This window comes from Diabrotica virgifera, chromosome 1, assembly GCF_917563875.1.
Source record: "Diabrotica virgifera virgifera chromosome 1, PGI_DIABVI_V3a".
In the NCBI taxonomy this organism is placed as follows: Eukaryota; Metazoa; Arthropoda; class Insecta; order Coleoptera; family Chrysomelidae; genus Diabrotica; species Diabrotica virgifera.
In genome coordinates this window covers 318,265,672-318,288,935 of record NC_065443.1, presented here as the reverse complement: position 1 = coordinate 318,288,935, position 23,264 = coordinate 318,265,672, and the positions used below count along the sequence as shown (strand labels likewise).

At 32.7% G+C, this 23,264-nt stretch overlaps 2 protein-coding genes across 2 annotated transcripts in view; both read right to left on the bottom strand.

Moving 5' to 3' along the window:
* LOC126878668 (uncharacterized) overlaps positions 1-23,264 on the bottom strand; it is a 63,118-nt gene that overhangs the window by 24,379 nt on the left and 15,475 nt on the right. The window contains exons 8-13 of the mRNA XM_050641522.1: positions 16,444-16,575; positions 15,065-15,219; positions 11,081-11,388; positions 8,969-9,155; positions 4,473-4,718; positions 3,088-3,513 (exon numbers count right to left, since the gene is read on the bottom strand). Coding sequence (XP_050497479.1) covers positions 3,088-3,513; positions 4,473-4,718; positions 8,969-9,155; positions 11,081-11,388; positions 15,065-15,219; positions 16,444-16,575 — 1,454 coding nt within the window. The remainder of the gene's footprint in view (positions 1-3,087; positions 3,514-4,472; positions 4,719-8,968; positions 9,156-11,080; positions 11,389-15,064; positions 15,220-16,443; positions 16,576-23,264) is intronic.
* Positions 1,315-20,923, bottom strand: LOC126886477 (cytochrome P450 9e2-like). Its single transcript, XM_050653437.1, has 7 exons — positions 20,775-20,923; positions 16,444-16,676; positions 15,065-15,219; positions 11,081-11,388; positions 8,969-9,155; positions 4,473-4,718; positions 1,315-3,513 (listed from the first exon to the last, which is right to left on the bottom strand). The coding sequence occupies exons 1-7, from the start codon at positions 20,880-20,882 to the stop codon at positions 3,077-3,079; spliced, it is 1,674 nt and encodes a 557-aa protein (XP_050509394.1). The 5' UTR covers positions 20,883-20,923; the 3' UTR covers positions 1,315-3,076.

The following is a 23,264-nucleotide window of genomic DNA, read 5'->3' as shown; positions in this document are numbered from 1 at the left end:
GAGCAAAACTAGAAAATAATTCAATTAAAGCTAAAAATTCATATATTTTGATATTCAAATATCGATAGAAAGCGACATGTAGATATCTACAGTGCACGGAATCTAGGCCCAGGATATTTGTCGTTTACCAGGACTCCTTTTTGCTTCAATTTTATCCTTTATAATCAGTTGCAACAACTCGTTCTTATTTCTTATCATTTCTCAATCAACATATTTCACATATCAAGTGTGTGCCCCAAAATATGCTGTCTTTCGCCTTTTGATAGTGGCCAAATGTTCTCTGTCTCTTCCCATTCTGTGCAACACTATCTCGTTCGTAATATGATCGGTCCATGATATTTTCAAAATTCTTCTAAAAAGCCACATCGCAAAAGCTTCCAGCTTTCTCACCAATTCAACATATACAGTCCAGGTTTCAACACCATAAAGAAGAATAGAGTGGAAATAACAATCTACCATCCGATATCGGATTTGCAGATCATGTTTCGAAACACTTTACCAAACTTAAACTTTGAACAGTTTAGTAGTTTTGCTTTTATTGGTTATATTTTACATCCTTCATCTTCATTTACCAGTAATCAAGGTCCTGGAACTGTTTTTAGTGTGGCATGCATCCTACATTAACAAAGATATTGAAACATCACAGATATCCAGACATTCTTGGGATAATAAACACAGAGTCTAATGGAAAGGTGCAATTATAGATGGAAGAATTAGATAGAAAAAAGAGGAAAATCAAGGAATCTATCCTCATCCTATTAAATGAAGAAAAATATGTTAAAAATACAGCAGAATGCAACCAGATCTGATTACAAATACTAAAAAAGGAATAAAAATTAAGAATATAACAACATCAACTAGTTATTTGCAGGACAGAGACACTTCTTCTTCTTTTCCTGGCGCTTCAACTCTTGTTTAGTTTTGGTCTACTTATCAATGTTCTTGCATACTGCCCTGTCGGTTACTCTCCTTCTCTACTGCCTAATTTTCATGGTTTTAAGGTCATTTTCTACATCGTCCATTCATCTTTTATGGAGTTTTCCTATTGTTCTATCTTGTTGCCCCATTTCTGGATTACTTTTACCGCTTGAGTGTGCGGCATTCTTTATAAATAACCAAACCAGTTTAATACTTGTTACTCTACCAATCTAACAATGTCTGCGTTGCATTAATTCTTCCAGCAAGTACTTCATTTCAATTCATCATGAACCATCGCTACTTTGGGATGGTTTAATCCAAGGCACTGATGCGAACAAACTGAGATCGGATAGAGGCATTTGGTATTGACAATGGAGGTAAATAAATAAAATAAAATACAGCACAGTGAAATTTTATAAATAAAATACATTCAAAGAGATGTAAGTCCATGTAAAAATGAATTAAAACAATAAGGCTTTCATATTTCGTTTAACCAGTGGTTGACATCAGCTAATGCTAGATCGTTGTATTCCATTAATTATGCATCACAGCACTCTTACTCACAGTTTACAAGATGACATTACAATGGGTGTCTCATTGATTGGATCACACCACATGCACATCATCTATCATCTACCTTGAGGTATCCCCAGGATACCATATTTTGGTTAGATCTTCCGATACCTGTACGCAGTATTTTCCACCTTTGACAGTACAGCTGTGGACCTGACATGATTTTACCCTTCCCTGTTTATATATCCAGGCCACGCAGTTAGGAGAAATTTGTTGGTCTTTTGTGCGTGACCCGTCAAAATAGCCCGGTCAAAACAGCCCCGTCAAAAAAGCCACGTCAAAATAGCCCGGACACAAAATAGCCTCAACAAAATAGCCCGCAAACAAAATAGCCCCGACAAAATATATCGCACACAAAATAGCCCTGGTCAAAACAGCCCCGGCTAAAACAGTCTCTTAGAAAACACCTCCAATAAAAAGTTTTACCTTTTAACGGAGTACTATTTATTTTAAATTACTATTCTAATTGGGAAATAAGCCACAATTTACTTAAAAAAATTATTTTATTAACGTTTCGACTTCCACTTCGGACGTCGTTGTCAAAATACAAAATATTAATAAATTAAACAAAAATGATGTTGCTCAGTAAAAAAATTCTTCTAATAATTTAATTTAATCTGACTAATTCATATCAGCAATTCAGTCGTACAGTATGGTGCAAATGGAAGGAATAAATTAGTTATTTCGTAAACCTGCGACGCGGCGACGATCTTTATTTTTAAGCTCATTTGAAAGGTTATTTATACCTGGTTGCACCAACAGATCTTAAGCTCCAGCTCAGCTAAGCTCTACTTATAGATAGGGTCTCCTTGAGTATCACTTACGTTGCACCATAATTTTAGATTCTTCCCTTATTATCAATTATATCTATTATTATATTATGGTATTCTTATTGTAATATATTATAATTATATTACATTAATTCTTATGATATTCTCGACTTAAGCTTAAGATCTGTTGGTGCAACCGGACATTAATTCTCTATTTATTAATATAAACAATTACATAATTATTTATACAAGGTGTCCAAAAACTTTTTTTTAATTTAAATTATTTGACAAAAAGGAAGAATGTATTTAATTGATTTAATTTAAAATGCATTTTACTGTTGCCCGAAAACAGAAAAAATGTTTATATAAATAAACATTTACTTTCGCTTAAAGTAAATGTTCAAACTTCCAAGAGGCAGAGAAGACAGGACTCGAGTTCTCTGAAAAGACCATTTTTATTTAATGTGGTTAAGATAAACATCTGAATAGAGGATAATTACCATTTCCGAAAAAATGTATTTTTAAGGAATTATTTCATGATGAATTCTGAAGGGAGCTTTTTTGTCGGGGCTATTTTGTCGGAGCTATTTTGTGTGCGGGATATTATGTCGGGGCTATTTTGTCGGAGCTTTTTCGACGGGTCTATTTTGACGGGGTACCCTTTTGTGTTTGATTTTGTATTTAGCCTCAGTGTCTGATAAGGCCATGGGAAGCCAAAATGACGACATAAGGCTGTGTTGTTTACCAATTCAAATACAGAGACTGAAAAATCATGCTCCTATGCCAGATACTCTTATATAACATAATAGGAAACATCAGTTCTTACGTCTTTCAAAAGACAGTCTTATTCGATCAAGAACATACTGGTGAGCCTTTTCCTTAGTCAGCGTTAGAGGCAGCTTAGTTGCCTCGCTTACACTTATCTCAAAATGATGCAGCAAATGTACACAAAATATCTTAGTTTGTAAAACGGCGAATCTGGAACCCATACAGCCCTTTTCGCTCAGACCAAATGGTAAATAAGTGTAAGGTTCGATGATACATCGATGTTGGCTACTGAATCTTTCTGGATCAAATCTTCTAGAGTAACCATAGTATCTGGGCGAGTAATGCATTGGAGTTACGGGTATGCAGAGAACCGATCCTTTTTCCAAAACCACTTCTTTTTCCTTGCTGGTTTTAGGTTCTATGACATACGTTTGGTTACAAATGCGGTAGATGGTGTCAAAGTAAGGCCATTTTCTAAGCGCTTCTAAAAAAAATTAAAGTAGAGTAGATACTGATCTCAGTTTATAACGACGACAAGTAATGATTAATTGCTATGTTTTATCTGCACTTTTGTGTGGTGCAGAAGTGTGGACATTAAAAGTATCGATCGTGAAAAGAATTGAAGCATTGGAGATGTGGATTCATAGACGGATGCTGAAGATACCTTGGATGGCAAGAAAAATTGATAAGGAAATACTAAGGAGAGTCAACAAAAAAGGGAATTGCTAAAGACTGTTAATCGGAAAATGTCTTATCTGGGACATATAGTGAGGGAAAATCTATATAAAATATTACAACTGATCCTTAAAGGCAAAATAGTGGATCGTAGAGGTGTAGGAAAAAAACAAGTTTCTTGGTTAAAAAACATTCGTGAATGGACTCAGATATCAAATGCAGGACTGAGGATTCCATATTGCAGAAGATCGAGTAGCCTTCGCAGTGGTGATCACCAACGTCTGATAATTCTGTTATGGCACGTGAAGAAGACAGAGATACAAATATAGTATATTCTAACAGAAACAAGTATCACAGAGGAAATAGGCACAAGTATAAAATAATCCATTTTAAGTTCAGCTGAAGAGGTGCTAGGACAGAAGGAGATAGTTTGATACAGAGTACGAAGCCAAAATAGAACAGAAAAACCAAGCAAGAAATAAATGGATATCAACTAAAGAAGAACACCATTGTAATGGATAAGTACAAAAAAAAAAGAAAGTAACAGAGCAATGTTGCAAAACAAAGAAAGGCTGTGGACGCAAAGAATCCTTAAAGGTCATCAGATGGAAGATCTGGAGATAGATTAGAGTATCAGGTCATGAAGGATATCAGAATTCTGAAAGTAGAAAACTGGGAGAAAATGTCAAAAACGGAAGAAAATTAGATAGCGACAAAATGGAAAATAGTACATTAATTACAGTGCAGTTATATCATTGAATTTATTACCTGAAATAACCATATCCAAGTATTTCATTTTCGTTAAGATATCGTAGGTCATCTTTCCATTGCAACGTTCAAAACTGTTGTCAACTTCTTTTATTAATTTTGACTGAATGTCTTTATCCAGGGCCAGCTCAATGGCTACGAAGGAAATCAAATTGGAAACGGGTTCCAATCCAGCTAGCAAATACAGTAGAAAATGTGCTAAAATATCTGAGTTCTTAATCGATGATGGTACCAAGGGTGATTTTTCTGTAAAATATTTAATTCTGTTCATCATATCGAAGTAAAGATTTACTATTTAGGCGAGGCAACGAAGCATTAAACCTAGGAATTTTGTGCAGTAAGATGAATCGTCATGCAACTTTTTGCATTCGATTCGAGAGAGTGTCAGGAAATTTTATGAACTAAATTAATATCCGGCAAAAATTTTTGTGCATGAGAAAATGCATTTTCAAAGTGCATCTCGAAGAGATGGAAAGTGAAAAATTTAGAACTCAGAATATATTAACGGAAATGAGTTCAGTTTTTATACTTGGGGGTTTTAGAGGTCACTGAACACGAATTTCATGACGGCGATGGTCTCCTAGGTACCTGGCGCCCAGGGTGGAACTCATCGCCTGGGACGATCGAATAATTCGCTAAATGAAAAGATTGAATCGAAAAACTAAAAAATACGTGTTCAATATTTTTCAAAAATCTATCGAATGAGACTAAACACGACCCCCTCCCCCCACTACATCCCCTGGATGTGGAGTGGGAGCAACTTTAAAATCTTAAATAGAAACTCCCATTTGTTATTGCAGATTTTTACTTTTATTCGAAACATTTTTTCGAATTGTGAATAGATGACGCTATAATCGGAAAAAACGATTTATCGTAATACAATGATAATTAATACCATAGGTAAATTATAGAAACGGTATAATATCTCGAGAAGTACACTTCCAAATACAAAACCAAAAAATACATGTTTAATAGTTTTTAAGAACCTTTCGAATAACATCAAACACGACCCTCAACTCCACTCCTGGAGATGAGGTGGGGGTTAACTTTAAAATAAAATAGGAATCCTCATGTTTTATTGCAGGTTTGGCTTCCTCATAAAAAATTAAGTAACATTTATTCGAAACATTTTTTAGAATTGTGGATAGATGGCGCTAATAAATAGTGTTTTTCCGATTATAGCGCCATATATCCATAATTCGAAAAAATGTTTCGATTAAAAGTTACTTGTTTTTACGTATGGAATCCAAATCTGCAATTAAAATGGGGTCCAATTTAATATTTTAAAGTTACCCCCCACCCACCTCCAGGGGCTGGATTGGAGAGTCGTGTTTGGTGTTATTTGATAGGTTCTTGAAAAATATTAAAACACGTATTTTCAACGAAAACTTTTCGTTTATAAATTCGCAAAGTCTGTGTGATATTGCGTTGCCGCTCCTGCAATATTTAGAGCAGATTTATCAATGCATTCTTATGTAGTTTTGTCTTCTGAATCCAAATCTGGAAACGGCATTTCGATATCTCTAACCGCCTTCGAGATAATCGACCTCAAAATCTAAAATGTGACGTCACAATCCTTTTATTTTCTGCCGATACACTAAACGTCAGCTGAAATCGTTGCTAGTAAGTAGGCTAATTTTTTAATCTGAATTTGTTAAGCAAAGCATAGGTTATTTACATTTGAGTTCGACACTTCGTGAATGTCAAACTAAATTTTAAATTAAGTATTAACAAGCTGAAAATGCGAGCATTATCATAACGAAAACTTTGTTTATTTCCGTATTTTAATTCATAATATGGAAAATTGCTATTATGAAAAGTAGTTTAGAATTAATAATTATGTTTTAATGTGCAATTATATCATTCTAATTTAAATGTTATGAACTATAAAGGTAGTTTACTCTTGATCGAAATTAATATTTTTTATATACCTCGTATAAAATTAATAAAATTTTACATATTATGATGGTTGCATCATAAATCTTAGAACATGAAGAGCTTTTTATGAAGAATAACTTTTCTTCGTCAAATTAAAAATAAAAGAGTTATAAATGAAAATGTTGTTGGTATCCATAATTTTAGAAAAATCTTCAAATATTTTTTTTTTCATTAGAAGGATGTAATTTCACATATCAGACCATAATTTTTTATACCAAACAATATTATTTCGTATACTGTCGGTTCGCTAAACTCAGACACAACTGGTTAGTGATTTTAGTCAATAATTTTGCCAATTTGGCAAAAAAAATAATTACTAATTAGTTAATAATTACTAAATAATTAGTATTTTTGTCAATTTTGGCAAAAATTCGCAAAAACAAAAAATTACCTACTAAAATCACTAGCCAGTTGTGTCGAGTTTAGCGAACCGACTATATTTTAATTTTATAGCAAATGGAACAGTCCATTTATCATAAAGGGGAGGGCGTATACTCGTATAAACCTTTTTAAAGCTGTTAATAAATTATTGCTTTTAAAATATACTCAAATTGTATTTTTGAACATTTTATTTATTTTATATAATAATTAAATTCTCTATCAAATATCATTGATGTTTTATTAATACTTAATTTAAAATTTAGTTTGACATTCACGAAGTGTCAAACTCAAATGTAAATAACCTAGGCTTTGCTTAACAAATCGAGATTAAAAAAAAACTAGCCTACGGTTTCAGCTGGACGTGTAGTGTGTCGGCAGAAAATAAAAGGATTGTGACGTCACATTTTAGATTTTGAGGTCGATTAACTCGAAGACGGTTAGAAATATCGAAATGCCGTTTTCAGATTTGGATTCAGAAGAAAAAACTACATAAGAATCCATCGATAAATCTGATCTGAGTATTGCAGGAGCGGCAACGCAATAACACATACACTTTTGCGAATTTAGAAACGAAATGTTTTCGTTGATAAATATCAATTTATTGATAGTGAATTTAATTATTATATAAAATAAATACGATATTCAAAAATATAATTTGAGTATATTTTGAAAGCAGTCATTTATTAACAATTTAAAAAAGGTTTATACGGACTGTTACATTTTTGTTACGAAATGAAACTTGTTATTAATAGTCGGTTCGCTAAACTCAGACACAACTGGCCAGTGATTTTAGTAGGTAATTTTTTTGTTTTTTAATTATTTAGTAATTATTAACTAGTAATTATTTCTTTGGCCAAATTGGTAAAATTACTTAATAAAAGCACTAGCCAGTTGTGTCTGAGTTTAGCAAACCAACTATATGAAATGTTGTTTGGAATAAAAAAATTATGGTCTGATATGTGCAATTACATACTTCTAATGGAAAAAATATTTGAAGATTTTTCTCAAATTATGGATACCAACAACATTTTCATTTATAACTCTTTATGATGCAATTATCATATATCAAATTTTATTAATTTTATACGAGGAATATAAAAAATATGAATTTCGATCAAGAGTAAAGTACCTTTGTAGTTCACAACAATTAAATTAGAATGATATAATTACACATTAAAACATAATTTTTAATTCTAAACAACTTTTCATGAGAGCAATTTTCCATATTATGAATTAAAATACGTAAATAAACAAAGTTTTCGTTATGATAATGCTCGCATTTTCAGCTTGTTTGGTTTTTTATTTGGAAGTGCATTTCTCGAGATATTAGACCGTTTCTATAATTTACCTGTGGTATCACGATAAATCGTTTTTTCCGATTATAGCGTCATCTATCCACAATTAGAAAAAATATCTTGAACAAAAGTTGCTTATTTTTACGTAAGCAATCCAAATCTGCAATAACAAATGGGGATTTCTATTTAAGATTTTAAACTTACCCCTACCCCACTCCAGGGAGTGGTGGGGAAGGGGTCGCTGTTATTGCCATTTGATAGATTTTTAAAAAATATTGAACACGTATTTTTCAGTTTTTCGATCCAATCTTCATTTAGCGAATTATTCGATCGTCCCGGGCGACGAGTTCCAACCTCGAAGACCATCGCCGTCATGAAATTCGAAATTCGTGTTCAGTGACCTCCAAAACCCCCAAGTATAAAAATTGAACTCATTTCCATCAATATTTCTTGAGTTCTAAATTTTCCATTATCCATCTCTTCGAGATGCACTTTGAAAATGCATTTTCTTATGCACGAAATTTTTTACCAAAGATCAATTTAGTTCACAAAATCGCCTGAGATTCTCTTGAATCGAATGCAAAAAGTTGCATGACGATTCATCTTACTGCACAAAATTCCTAGGTTTTGGGCTTTTTAGTGCTTCGTTGCTTCGTCTAATTGTAATGAGGTAACGTTGGGAATGAACAAAAATTTTACTTTAAAATAAATTTTGATGTTTCGATTTTTAAAGTGGAAACTTATTAGTGTGAAAACTAAATACAAACTATTTTAAAGTAAAATTGTGGCTTATTCTCAAGAAAAAATAGTAAATTTCATTTAGATGCTACAAGAAGTACCTACTTTCAGGACAATATGAAAGTAAAGTTGTTTAATATTTACCTATATTATCAGCTCTATCTGTGGAATTTTGTGTTGGCTGCATTTTCTCGTACTTTGTTTCTAAGATTAATTGAATTATGTCAGGACGAGTACTATTTTTTGCTGCTCTTGATTTCAATTTGTCATGAAGAAGATCCATAAAATATTGTTTAGGTTGTGAGTCAATAGAATATAATATATTTAGAAACTAAAAAAATACAAACAGTAGATAAAAAAGGTTTGTTTTTGTTTCTGTTCTGTTATGTAGTAATATAGAGGGTCAGTTATAGAGTTATTAATGCGGCATTGGTCTATAATGCTACTATGTAGTATGGTATAGTTAGACCCAAACCCAGACATCCAAAAGTGATCCTCCAACACCAAATTGTTCTATATGGTCCACATATTGTTTAATAAAAAGTTACACCATTTTGAGCGTCCCGTTTGGGGGGGGGGGGGGGGAGATGGGGGAGAATGTCGGTAAATTAGTAGTTTTTTTACGTTTTTCGTCAATATTTCTTAAACTATGCTTTAGCGTAAATAATGTTCTATAGAAAAATGTTCTACATAAAATTTAAAACAAAAAAGGTGCTATACATAATTGTTATAAAATCAACGGTTCCAGAGTTACGGAGGGTGAAAAGTGGAGGTTTTCGATATTTTTTTATATTTACCGATTTCTCCCCCCTCCCCCCAAACCCGACGCTCAAAATGATGTGACTTTTTTCTGAACATTATGTGGACCATATAGAGCAATTTGGTGTTGGAGGATAACTTTCACTTTTGATGTCTGGGTTTTTGGTATAGTTATACCATACATTGCCCAAAAAATACAAAAAGTATCGAAAACCTCGACTTTTCACCCTCCGTAACTCTGGAACCGTTAATGTTATAACAATTATGTATACAAGATTTTTTGTTTTAAATTTCATGTAGAAACCTTTTTGTATATAACATTGGTTACGCTAAAGCATAGTTTTAGAAATATTGACGAAAAACGTAAAAAAACTACTAATTTACCGACTTCTCCCCTATCTGCCCCCAAACCGGACGCTCAAAATGGTGTAACTTTTTACTGAACAATATGTGGACCATATAGAACAATTTTGTGTTGGAGGAAAACTTTTACTTTGGATGTTTGGGTTAGGCCTTTTTTTGGAGCAATTATACTATACTACCTCACTAACTTTGTAACCGTTCATTTTAGAAGGATTATGCATAGGACCTTTTTTATGTAAAATTAATTGTAGAATATTTTTGTATAGAAATGAAAAAGTAGTTCATTTTAGTACATAGTTCAGGGTTATACCATCTTTTGGATCAACTATACTATAGTATATTATATGGTACAGAATATCTTCTAAAAAAGTTATTTAGAAAAAATGATATTCTCCAGGCTTGGCTAATATGCCGAATTCTAGACAGGGTGATTAATAATTACGTGGTAACGCAAATATACAATTTTTAAAACAGGTCACGCTGTATATTTTTTCATATTAAGATTTCTCTCATAATCTCTGTTCTTACAATATATAACTTATACAAGTCCTAATATAAGTTTAACGCTACTATATACAGATACAGATACAGGGTATTTAACGAGTTATGACCATTTTTATTTCGAAATCGATATGAACTAAACCCTTGACGAATATTCGTATACCTACAAGGTGGACTACAAAGGAAAATTATGATTTTCTTAATGTCCAAACGTCCACTTTGGACTACGTTAGTCTACCAAATGAATAATAATATTAAAGTAGAGTACTCACATGTTTCTGGAAGCAATCCATTTTCATTTCATCGACATTAAGTCGCATTATTTTCACAAATTTATAATGTAGATTGAACATTTTAATCCAACCAGTGTTTGGTTTTGTGACTATATAGCAAGTACAATGAGTTCACTGAAGATGGACTGATAAGTCCGAAAACATTCATGTAATTCTTTTGGAATTTTTAGAGTTTTTAATTTTTAATTAAATGTTATACCAATTATTACACAAGGGAGTTTTTACTTCACGTTTAGTTACTTAGCTAGATGGTATACAACCAACTCTTGGGAAGTATCCCGTTTTAATTTTTAAAAATCAAAAACTTAATAAAAACTTTTTAACATTTAAATGAACTTACTTGCAATATTTTTGATACAAAGGAATGCCCCCAAAACTTTTGGCTTTTGCAAATAGTGGAATTCGTTATACTTCTAATCATACGACAAAATTTCTTATTTGCCTTGTCCTTAGGATCCAGAGAAATATCAAAAACAGTGAATGCTATTATGTCGTTAACGAAACTAGTAGCAGTATCTTTTATCCGCACATCAATGATATCTACATAATTTTTCATGAAATTTTTACTAAAATTTTGGCAGCATTCTTCTAAAATTGGAAACATTCGTCGCAGGTCTCCATTTGTCAGATACACTTTCCAGTTTGGGTCTAAAGAAAAAACATAAAGTCGCATAATAATATCATACCTAGTAATTTTCAGAAAAACATATACAGGGTGTCCAGAAATTCTACTGACAAACGAAGACCGGGAGATCCCTTATACAATTTTAAGACAATTTAATCCGATTCATGTAGGTAGTCTGAAAATGCTTCCTAAAGGAGATAGAGCTCTTTGAAGATGATGCTTTGTAATTAGTTTTTTAAATACCTCCAGAGCGAACGTTTCCATTTAGAAAAACTAAAACTGGTACGCTCATTTATCTTTTAGAGATGAACCGATTCTTGCTTTAAGTCGGAAAAATACACTGATTTTTTTTTAAATTTTCAATTAAAAAAATGGAAAATTTTCAAATCGATTTCTCTAGAAAACGGTGTATTCTACCTACTTAAACCGTGAGTACTTTTTAGAACTAGAATCATCCACAATTTAATAATCTTGTGTCAAACATGCTTGTTAAAGACAAAGTTATGCGATAAAATAACCGTTGACCTACCTAAAACGGACGCCTATGACTATGACCGGTACTAGAAATTCACAATTGATGGAATCGATTTATCTCTGGAAGATAAAAGGGTACCAGTTTTTGTTTTTCTAAATAGAAGAGTTCTGTAGGTATTAAAAAGAATGTGTGTGTACTTTGTACGCACGTAAGAAGTTATACTTCTATTATATGATTATATGATTATAAACGAAATTAATATACTTTTTATTTATATTTTATTTAAATATTAAATTAATTTATACTTACTACTTCTCAAACATTTTTATTAAAACAGTGCCAAAAATTAAAATAATAAAAAAATAAAAATCCACGAGGAAAATAAACTTCCTGTAGCTGGCTGTATACCATAAATCACAAAAATACCAAGTTTCTTGTAAAAGGTATATATTAAAATACCCTAAATAAGGGTCACAACACAAAACGTTTTCGGATTAAGGAATCCATCATCAGTGTTTAAAAGCCAAAATTTGCATGCCTGAGCCACCAAAATGTATAGGGTAAAAACCCTTTAAATGTAAATAATAAAGATATTTTACATATTTATATAAAATTCATCGGATGTTATAGATAAACCTGGATGTTACCCAGGGCAACACAGGACTCTCCCCACGTGGTTGGAACTTTTTTTGGAGAAAACCTCACATATTGGATTTCAACAGAGTTGGCCATTGAAATCCAATATGTGAGGTTTTCTCCAAAAAAGTTCCAACCACGTGGGGAGAGTCCTGTGTTGCCCTGGGTAACATCCAGGTTTATCTATAACATCCGATGAATTTTATATAAATATGTAAAATATCTTTATTATTTACATTTAAAGGGTTTTTACCCTATACATTTTGGTGGCTCAGGCATGCAAATTTTGGCTTTTAAACACTGATGATGGATTCCTTAATCCGAAAACGTTTTGTATTGTGACCCTTATTTAGGGTATTTTAATATATACCTTTTACAAGAAACTTGGTATTTAAAAAAAAAATAAAACACACACAAACACATTAAAAATGCCACAAATGATTTCTGAACATTAATTGTCGGAAAATTTTTTAACTAAATACGTATTTTCTGAAAATAAAATTATATAATAAATATACTTACAATCATAAAATGTATAAAAAAAAATAAAAAAATAAAAGTTTCTATTGGGATTCGAACCAACTTACCACGCTGCTGGTATTTGCGTTGTATTGGGATTCACTCGCATTAAAACTTAGCCACAAAGACAGCTTGTCATTATGTGCGAAGATCGTCTAACTAAACAGATTAACCTTTTGACATTTTTAACTTATGTAAATCAAATTATTTTGATTTTGAATTGAAATGATTTAGAATTGAAAAAATACAACAAAACATAGAGTAAGAAAACAATATATTAGGTGAATATTGATAGACATTTTGATGGTAATCAAATTATGTAAATAAAAGTATTACATACTACTTATGTATTTTGGTAGGTTCAAGGTAGGTATCGGAGCCCGTATAACGACTAATAAATTTCGCAATCACTTGCGTCGTGCAAAGTGCCTATGTTCAAATATCATAACAAAATTTGATCAACTATTTATAAAACACTTACCAGTGAAAGATTCTTTAGCTTTGAATAAGCGAGATCTGCGGCAGGCATACTAGTCACAGTTTGATGAGCTTTCACATTGGCATGCAACAATCATCTCTTCTATGTAAATAAGTCCAAAAATATAATATGAAAACTATTTAAAAAGGCAATATAACCATTAACTAACTTTTTGTTTGTTGTTTCTCTTCCTACAAATTTTAAAACGCAACAAGCATACATTATAACCAAACCATAGTCCCACAGCTGCCATATTGGATAATTTTTGTCATGTCATTTGAACATCCAATCAGAACAAAGTTATAATGCGCATGCGCCCGGTCGCTAGGTTTTACCATATAAAATTTCACCGTCATTACGCCCGTAAAGAAGTATAACTTCAAAAAACTAATTAAAAAATTAGGGGCAAAACGAGGCTCGGGGCAGAACGGGAAATGCATCGGTGTGCATAACTTACAGCCGTCATAATATCGGCAATAGCGCCATTCGAACGAACGTGAGTTGACTCACTTTAGTCATTAGAAAGAAACTTCTAGTCACGTAGTGTGCTTATTTACAGACATAAAATCCGTTTTCTTTTGTTTTGTTAAAAATTTTGGTGATATTTATAGAAGTACTATAAGGTGAGTAAGCAAGTTTTATCACGTTTTTTATTCAAATATGATAGATATGTTACTGAATTTGAATATTGCGTGCTGTGAACCGTTTTACATCGTTTACGTTAGAAATTACCAATTTGATTTGAAATGATGTCTGTTGGGGCAAAGCAGTCGGGACAAGACGGGATATTATCCCATCTTGTCCCGCTCTCCTAAATTGCTACTACTTTACAGCATTTAAACTTTGTAAGTAGAATCTGACTAAAACTGAAACTAACAAAAAAAATCAAAGAAAACTAAAGAAGAAAACGAGATGGACACTGACTTATCAGAAGATGATGAAGATTGTGGTTGCATCTATTATGGATAATTATATTTGCAGTCAACTGAAGGATGGGTAGTGTGTAGAGTCTGCCATGGATGGGCTCATAATTCCTGCGTAGGTTTTGAGGATGAAGACGAAGGTGCTCATATTTATGGACTTTACCAGCCTGACTAAAATACATTCTCATCTTGCCCCGTAGCATATCCCGTTTTGCCCCATAACCGGGGCAAAATGGGAATTTCGCACTGATAAGTTAAGTTCTTTATAACCAAATCACTAAGCAATTTTAATTATAAATAACGTATGTAATATGAAGATTAACAGCAAATGATCCTGGCTGACTTTGTTATTTTTGAATATACAGTTTAGTTTTCCTTCAATGTTTTTTTCTTTCTTAAGTATCCCGTTTTGCCCCGGTCTCCCCTACAAGGCACCATCTTCAAAGAGCTCTAGCTTCCTTAGGGACTAGAATTTTCGGACTTGGCGAATTGCTTAAATTAATTGTCTTAAAATTATATCTCCGGTCTCCGGTCTTTGTTTGCCAGGAGAGTTTCTGGACATCGTGTATAATTCTAATTGGAGGTGTTATTTAATATCTCCACTTTCTATATAGTTCTTATCACGGAAAAGACAAAAAGTTAGTATAGTAACTAAAATCTCTACATACCTCTTAAGTTTATGTTACATAATGGATCATCACGTTTCAGTACATATTGGTCAGGACTATAAAAGTATTCTGCGTCCATTTCAGCGATGTTTCTCAAGAGCCATTCATCTTTTATCATCAGAATTGGAGTCGTAAAGTGATAATATCCTACGTATCTAGAATAATCAAAAACAAAAAATTAAGCAAACAAAAATCTCTTTCTGGTCAATTTATATATTTATATAAATAATAGGGCTTTGTCATCATCTATTAAAAAGTAGCTTTCGTGTGTTCTGAGTTTATACTCGCTCTTTTCAGATATCTGTGATATTTTAGATGTTCTTTCCACTCAGTCAGCTTTAGTTTGGCAATTCATTCGATAATATTCGTCTAATATTTGCGTTCTTTGGGATATTTCGTCGTTTTTAATTATATTCCAATAGTTAGAGGGTTTATTATTCCAATAATTATGAGGGTTTCCTGGGTAGATAGAGTTACGAACAATGAAGTACTAAGAAAAATAGGTAAAGAGAAGGAAGTTGAACTTACAATTAACGAAAGAAAGCTACAGTATCTCGGACATGTAATGCGGGGCGAGAAGTATGGCATCCTACGACTGATAATGCAAGGAAAAATAGATAACAGAAGAAGCATAGGAAGAAGACGAATTTCATGGCGGAAGAACCTGAAAGAATGGTTTGGATGCAGCTCAAAACAACTATTTAGAGCTACTGCCTCAAAAATTAAAATAGCTATGATGATTGCCAACCTTCGTAGCGGAGATTGCACCTGAAGAAGAAGAAGTTATCTACATTTATATAGATACCTATCTATGGTCTCTACCGTATCCCTCATTTAGATCCCACGTTTTTTGGTCAGTCCGTTCCTCCTCATTTATTGCTCTATCTCTCATGATTCTTCCCATTTTCTCCATATCTCACTCATATCTCGCCATTCTAATGCTTGTTTTCCTCTTCTTCTGTTTCATGGAACATATATTATTTTAAGTCCTGTTTTGTCCATCGTTCGTCTATTATTGGTATTACATGCCCGTACCTTAAAAGTTGCATTGATTCTATTGCATCTACGGTATTGTAAATCCTTCCTGTTCTTATTTTATCATTTGGGATGTGATCAAGTCTAAAAAGCTGACACTTTTCTTAGATACTACATCTCTACTACTACGACGTAGGTGCAGATCAGGACTTATGTCAAAGTTGGTTCTACATTCGAATTATAGATTATCATGTTTTTTTCGTAAAGTAATTTTAGGAGACCAAAGTAATGAGTTTAGTATTTGTACCACGTTTCGGCTTTCTTATATTTTCTGCTGAATGTCCCGTTTCCGTGTGCTTTCCTTGGCTATCAGTGTCGCTAGGTCTATAAAATTTTTGACTTACCTAACATTTCTAGATAGATTATATATTGACGAAAATTCAGAAGAACTTGGTTCAGATTTCCGTCGAAATCTCAATATATTCCAAAGCAGTTTATGCGGATTTTCTTGTAGCACTCCTCGCTTTTTCCAGTAACTTAAACATTGTATGGCTCGGCAATATAGTAAAAATATAACCAGTACCAAGAGAAGCAGTGGAAGCATGTCTAAGCATACCTTAAATCTACCAAAAACAATCTAAAAACAAAATCAAGTTATCAGTCATAAATAATTTTAGATTAACTGAGAGGAGAACAAAAAATTATAATTGATAATAAAATATTTCAATTTGTATTTGATTAATATTTAAAAACATAAATCTTGTCAATTCGCTGAATAATGTAATTTGTGAATTGTGTACTGAAAAGCTTTAAAACAAGTAAAGATACCTAGGTACTATGTAACATTTCATTGATAATGAAAGCAATCTAAAAGAGAATTCAAAATGTCAAAAATGTAGGGTGCCCACATAAAAAAACTAACTTAGTATATTTCCTTAGTGTGTAAGTAGTACATCTGGTGGCAGAGCTATAACGCCCTAATTCCGGGATTTATTGGATGTATAATAAACTACCTTCATTTTTCACTATAATTATATTTGAACTTCACAGTGTTCATTTAACCATAACAACGGTTTATATGTAAATAATAACAATGTCACGTTTAGTGTATGTATTATTGCTTCATCGAATGACTAGCAATGGATATCAATGAATCGTTCCATCTTCTCGTCGCTTTTTATATATGTTACAGTTCAAGTTGATTCTCAGTTAGAGTTTCTCGATGAGTGTGCGTTTCTTTGTTTTGACCGTTTCAACTACTTATTAGTATAGTCTATAACGTTGCCCCCGTTAGGTAAATTATTCTGATTCGATTTTTTGCACAAACTTACTCAAAGAAATACATCCGTATAACAATCCTTATAACAAATACACAGGGTGTCACGCGGTACCGCGGTCGAAAAATTGTTTAACCAATTTCAATAAAGTCAGTCAGTAAAGTGACTCTTTATCGAACGAGTCTGATATTACGAGCAGAGGAACAGACGCGTTCGATAAAGAGTATTGAGGTGGTGCGTACAAAATTGTATCGTCAATCATAAAAAACATTAACACTTACTTACAACTTTGAGGAAATTTTTTTAAATTTAGACCAAATAAAAAATTCGTATGACAGTAATGACAGATGACTTTTGCATGAGGGCCAGTTTCGATTAGGGATGGGAAAAACCTACCGGTTTAAACCTAAAACCGGTTTTTTTACTTCGCAATAACCGGTTTTACCGGTTGTTTTTTGTGCCGGTTATAACCGGTTTTTCTTTTTAAAGTAAAAACCGGTTATTAGGTTTTTACGGTGATTAGGATTAGGCTAGGTATTATTTTCGATCCCAATCATAATTATTATTCTCAAGTAATTAATCCAAACAAAACCATAATTCAAATTTTATTTTATTTTATAAATACAGAAGCAAACTGAAAGTGCAATCTCACATCAGCCAGAAACAATTATTAAGTTTTATTATAATATTTCCTTGAAAAAGTATTTGTAATCATAATATTTACATAAGAAGCGATGTGGTTTAATTACACGCAGACATCATCTATTTTTCACACTTGAAACTCTTGACATTGAAAGTGGGTGAATGACTTTTTCTGATTACCAAAAATAATGCTCTGACTATGAATATCGAATTACTGATTACGAGTACGAATCTCCAAGAATTTCCCTAAGTTTTTAAAACGATACACCCATACAGGAAGTATTAAATGAGTTAAAACTTACCTATTCTACAAATATACAAACGTGTTTAAAGTAATACATGATGGAGTATCGCAAGCATGACGAATGGAGTATCGCAAACTAAAGTGCATTGTAAATGTAACTTTGTAACCTATTGGATTAAAAAAACCAAAAACCGGTTTTTCCAAAAACCGTTTTTTTTTGGCCGGTTATAACCGTCAGGTTAAACCGTAAGCAAAAAAACCGGTATAACCGAAAACCGGTGTTTTGTAAAAAACCGCCATCCCTAGTTTTGATGTTTAATCGATATTTATCAATATTGTATACCTACCTAATTACTAAATCTGTAAAGTTTTGATTTATTTTGTATGAATATAATTGCGAAACACTACAGAATTTTACTTTTTGACATAAATTTTATTAATAATAAGATAAATTTTGTACAATATTTTTAATAATTAAAGTAAATAAATTTTAATTTCACTCAAATAAATAATCGATTGCTGCCATTGACCACTTACATTCAATCTCGGTTAATTTGATTAATTATCGCGGCAGGTAAAGTAACATTCTTCTTTCAATACAACAAAGTGTTACTTTACTGCCGAAAATGAGGGCAAATGAGTACAATAATGAATTATTTTAGTGAAGTTTGGCGATAAACAATGATTTTAAACAAATTCGCAAAAATACATAATTTTTTCACTTCGTATAAATTTTTTTTTTAAATCCGTTGGGCCTTTTTTTCTCTAAAATTGACTGTTGTCGAGTTATTAGGGACTTAAAATTTGAAAAACGCCAAAATAACCATTTTCAAGGTTTAATAACTCGGTTAAAGATAATTATTGTGAAAGTCGAGCGAGCGGCCGTGGAGTAACGGCATAATCGCTGGCCTCAGACGCCAGTGCACGTGGGTTCGAGCCCTACCAAAGACAAACCAATTTCATTTCCAATAATGACACGAGCTGTCTCACCGTGCCTCGGAGAGCACGTTAAGCCGTCGGTCCCCCTGGGCTAGTGCTAGTGTACATCGACACTAGTTACTTGAAACAGGGTTAAAGATGTAATTGGCGCCGGAACTGTCCGAAAGGCAAAAATGCCATACGATATTATCTATATATTATGAAAGTCAGAAACTAAAAAAAATCAAAGATTAAAACTACCTCTATAAGATCCTGAAGAAATTTTTGTCATTATTTCATTAATAAGATATTATTTTTAATTATCAACAATGAGCACTAACCGTGTATTGAGGCGGCCGTCAATGTGAGTGCGAGTGAGATTCGCCATTGGGCGGCTGGAATGGTGCATCTCTTTAGCACTCACCATTGACGGCCGCCTAATACGCACTTAGCGCTCATTGTTAATAATTAAAGATAAAGCTTAGTAATAAAATAGTGACAAAAATTTCTGCTGGATCTTGTAGAGGGGGCTATAAACTTTGATTTGGTCACTTTCTGACTTTCATAATAATGGATTTCAACCGAGTTATTAAGCCTTGAAAATGGCTATTTTCGCATTTTTCAAATTTTAAATCGCGTATAACTCGACAACAATCAATTTTAGAGAAAAATCACAAAATACCTTTTTTTGCTCAGAATAACCCAAATGATCTAAAAAAAAATTGTTCGAAGTGAAAAAATTATTTTTATGAATTTGTCTAAAAAAATTGTTTAAACAATTTTTCGATTATGGTACCGCCTCTCACCCTGTGGATTTGTTATAAGGACCTCTTTTTAAGTAAGTTTGTGCAAAAAATTTGAATCGGAGTAATTTACCTAACGGGGGCGACGATACAGCCTAGACTAATTTGAACATATTCAGTAACATTTAATTTCTAGAATCGGCTGTTTGTGTGAATCAGAATCAACTTTTACTAAATGGCATTTTGAAGAGTATACTTTTCCTAGTTGGAGTCTACTTTTACTAGTAAATGTTGAATATAAATCTTCATTTTATATTTATAATCAACTTTTACTGAAATCAGCCGTTAGAGTCAACTCCAACTGGATAAACAACTTGAACTGTAACATATACAATACTAAATCACAACATGCATGGTTACTATGCGTACATGCCGATCATATATACCCTAATGTAAACTATATTAAGTATATTTTGTTTCGTAGAAGTTCTGTTCAATGCTCAGGGTTAACGTATGTACCTTGTTACATTAGTGATACCCCCTAAAAATGTTTTGGTATGTCACTGAACCCTTTCATAATCGTCTTGTATCTCGCTAATGTGGGCAGCTACAGATAATTTGATTGGACAATCGTTACTTTAACGCAAAAATTAGTCATCACATCTTAACTACTTTTCTTATCTCCTAGTTTTCGGTACAGGTACCCTGCAAAACATCCTCTACAATAAATATTGTTCAGATACCGGTTCACTAATATAATATCTGATGAAATAAAATAGATGTTTATAAAATTTATAATCTAGCATGTAGATAAACAAATTCAAATCTTTTCAGTAGATATAAAAGTTGAGTCCTTTATTCACCAAAATTACAAAAAAAAATTGTTACGACTCTGTCTAAAAATTACTGACCTTACAACATCCGTTTTTTATTAGTATTTCTTCGTTCACTACAAGAATTTTTGATGTAATTATTGCAAAAGTTGATTTGTTTACACCTAAATCTGCCCACTGACTCATCCCAAACACGGTGTAGCATCGAAATATGTATACAGAACCACGTGAAAATGTAAAATAAACCAGTTGATGACCTTGATATTGACCTCCAGTCTTTCCTCTTGCTATGTGGACAGATTTGATAGATTTTTGTGTTAAAATAATATATTTATATAATATGTGCTTCTAATTTTTATAACGTAAAATTAAAAAAAAAGCTTTTGAGTGTGAATTTTAGCAGAATTTTGAAAATACACTGGACCGATCATATTTAATTACTAACCTGTAGCATAGAATTATAGAATGGGAAGAGAGCAATTTTGACCACCATTGCACCATTAAAAGGAGAAAGACAGCATAATTTGGGACACATGATAAGTACTACTTGTTACATTTGATTCTGAAGCAAAATCGAAGGAAAAAGGGATCCTGACAAAAAATTTCTGGTTAAAAAACATTCGCGACTAGACTGGGTTAAACCCAGAAACTCTTTTAAGAAAAGCAGAAGAACCTGAGACGAATTTGCAATGGTTATAAGTAGCTTATAGCCAACCTTCATCAGTGGAGTCGGCATTAGAAGAATGTACGATGCTCTAATTTACATTTAAGTTTACTTAACCAGTGTGTCATTGGCTAAGTGATTTATTGCATATTCCATGACCTACCCTGATTTGGTTCAGATTACACCATTCTCGGCACCGAAGAAAGAAAACGTTGGGTTTTACTTGTGGGATTTTTTTATTAGTTTGTTTCTCTGTTGTTGTCTGTTGTTCACATCTTCGTTCCACTCACCTATATCCAATGTTTGTCGATTGTGAAATTGTTTGAAATATTATGTTAGCTATTCTTGTTGGCGGTTTTCGATATCTCGGCCGCATTCGGCCCTGAGTTAGCTGATCGACGTTGATATTTATTGGCAATGACGGATTCTTTTGACATTTATGGAATTGAGCTTTAATGGCAGCTAACCGTCGTGTTCTGGGTAGTTCAATGTTGCTTAAAACCTGAATCCATTGAGTTGGTATGGTCCCTGTAATATATCTAATGGTTTCTAATATATCTCACTCTTTATGATTTAATTGTGTATCTCTGTAGCCAAACTGGAGCACAATATTCGGCTGCTGAAGAGACTAATGCAAGAACTCTTGTCCTGATTGTGTCTGCATCAAGAAGTGTTTGCAAGCTTGTGAATGATGTTGTTGTGAATTTTTAATTTAGCTGCAGTTTTATGTAAGTGTCGTAAGCGCAAGTCAGATCAATGAAAACCACTGCCGTTTCGATTTTCTTTTGGAAGCCATTTTCAATAAAATGTTGTTACAGAAAGAACTTGATCACTGCAGTTCCTTCCTGGCATAGATTTAGCTTGTTCTACGGGAATCTATCCACTGCCAGTTTGTAAAAGCCTCGCGTAGATTCATCATCATGATGATGATGACATTATCAATGGTACTACAGCCCTATGAAAGAGCCTCGACCTTCCCAAGTCTATTACGCCAGTCAGTCCTATCCATTGCCAACCGTTGCCAGTTTGCTGCGCCTATTTTTCTCCCATCCTCATCCACACGATTCTTCCATCTGAGTTTTGGCCTACCCCTATTTATACTTCCCACCGGTTGTGACATAAGGATTCTTCTAGGAGGGTTGTTATGCTGTGATCTTGCTAGATGTCCTGTCCATCTTAGTATTCCTCAGAGCTGTGCGGTACATTTTTTCAATATGATGCAATTCTTCGAAATGCCGCCCCTTAAATATAATTAAAACTTAACTTTTATTTTTATTAAATACGACTGCGCAAAATGAACACACTTTTATTTTAAAAACGGAACATAATTAAAATTAAAATTAAAATTTTAACTTTCTGACTTTAATTTTGGCAAATAGTGAGGACTCTATTGAAATAAGTGCTATTTTTTTTAGTTTTGTTTGTCTTATGGAGCTTCGTAAATAATTTTTAATTTTGAAAAACTTCTTTCCTCACTAGCTACCGAGACAGGGAGTGTTAATAAAATTCTTAGCGATACAACTACATTTGGGTATACAGAAATAGTTCAAAACTTCTAAAGGTTTCATGGACTATGTTATCATTTGGGATATACCACGCAATTCTTCTACAAGATCATTTGCCTGTATATCCGATTCTTTTTCTATTGAAAGTATTGAATGAAGATTCATACAATATTTTTTAGTGTTTATTTATTTCCCTCAATTTAAAAATATCAATAATTTATTTATTTATGAATTTCTAGAAGAGAAAATCGACCAATCAAAGAATTAATGCCAATGTCTAAAATTAATATAGGTAGATGAAAAAATTTATTTTAAATTTATCTTCTTCTGACGCTTTCTTATTGACACTTTTTTCTCCTGGCTCGAATTTCATTTTCCGCTGGAAATTCGGAGCTTATA

What these genes read in the sequence shown, in the direction of transcription:
- LOC126886477 (XM_050653437.1), bottom strand. Translation starts at nt 20,882, where the DNA reads ATGAGTCAGTGGGCAGATTTAGGTGTAAACAAATCAACTTTTGCAATA. An exon ending in ATGTAACATAAACTTAAGAG is followed by an intron (nt 11,389 to 15,064) that starts GTATGTAGAGAT and finishes TTTTTTCTTTAG; the next exon opens with ACCCAAACTGGAAAGTGTAT. An exon ending in TTGTATCAAAAATATTGCAA is followed by an intron (nt 9,156 to 11,080) that starts GTAAGTTCATTT and finishes GTATTTTTTTAG; the next exon opens with TTTCTAAATATATTATATTC.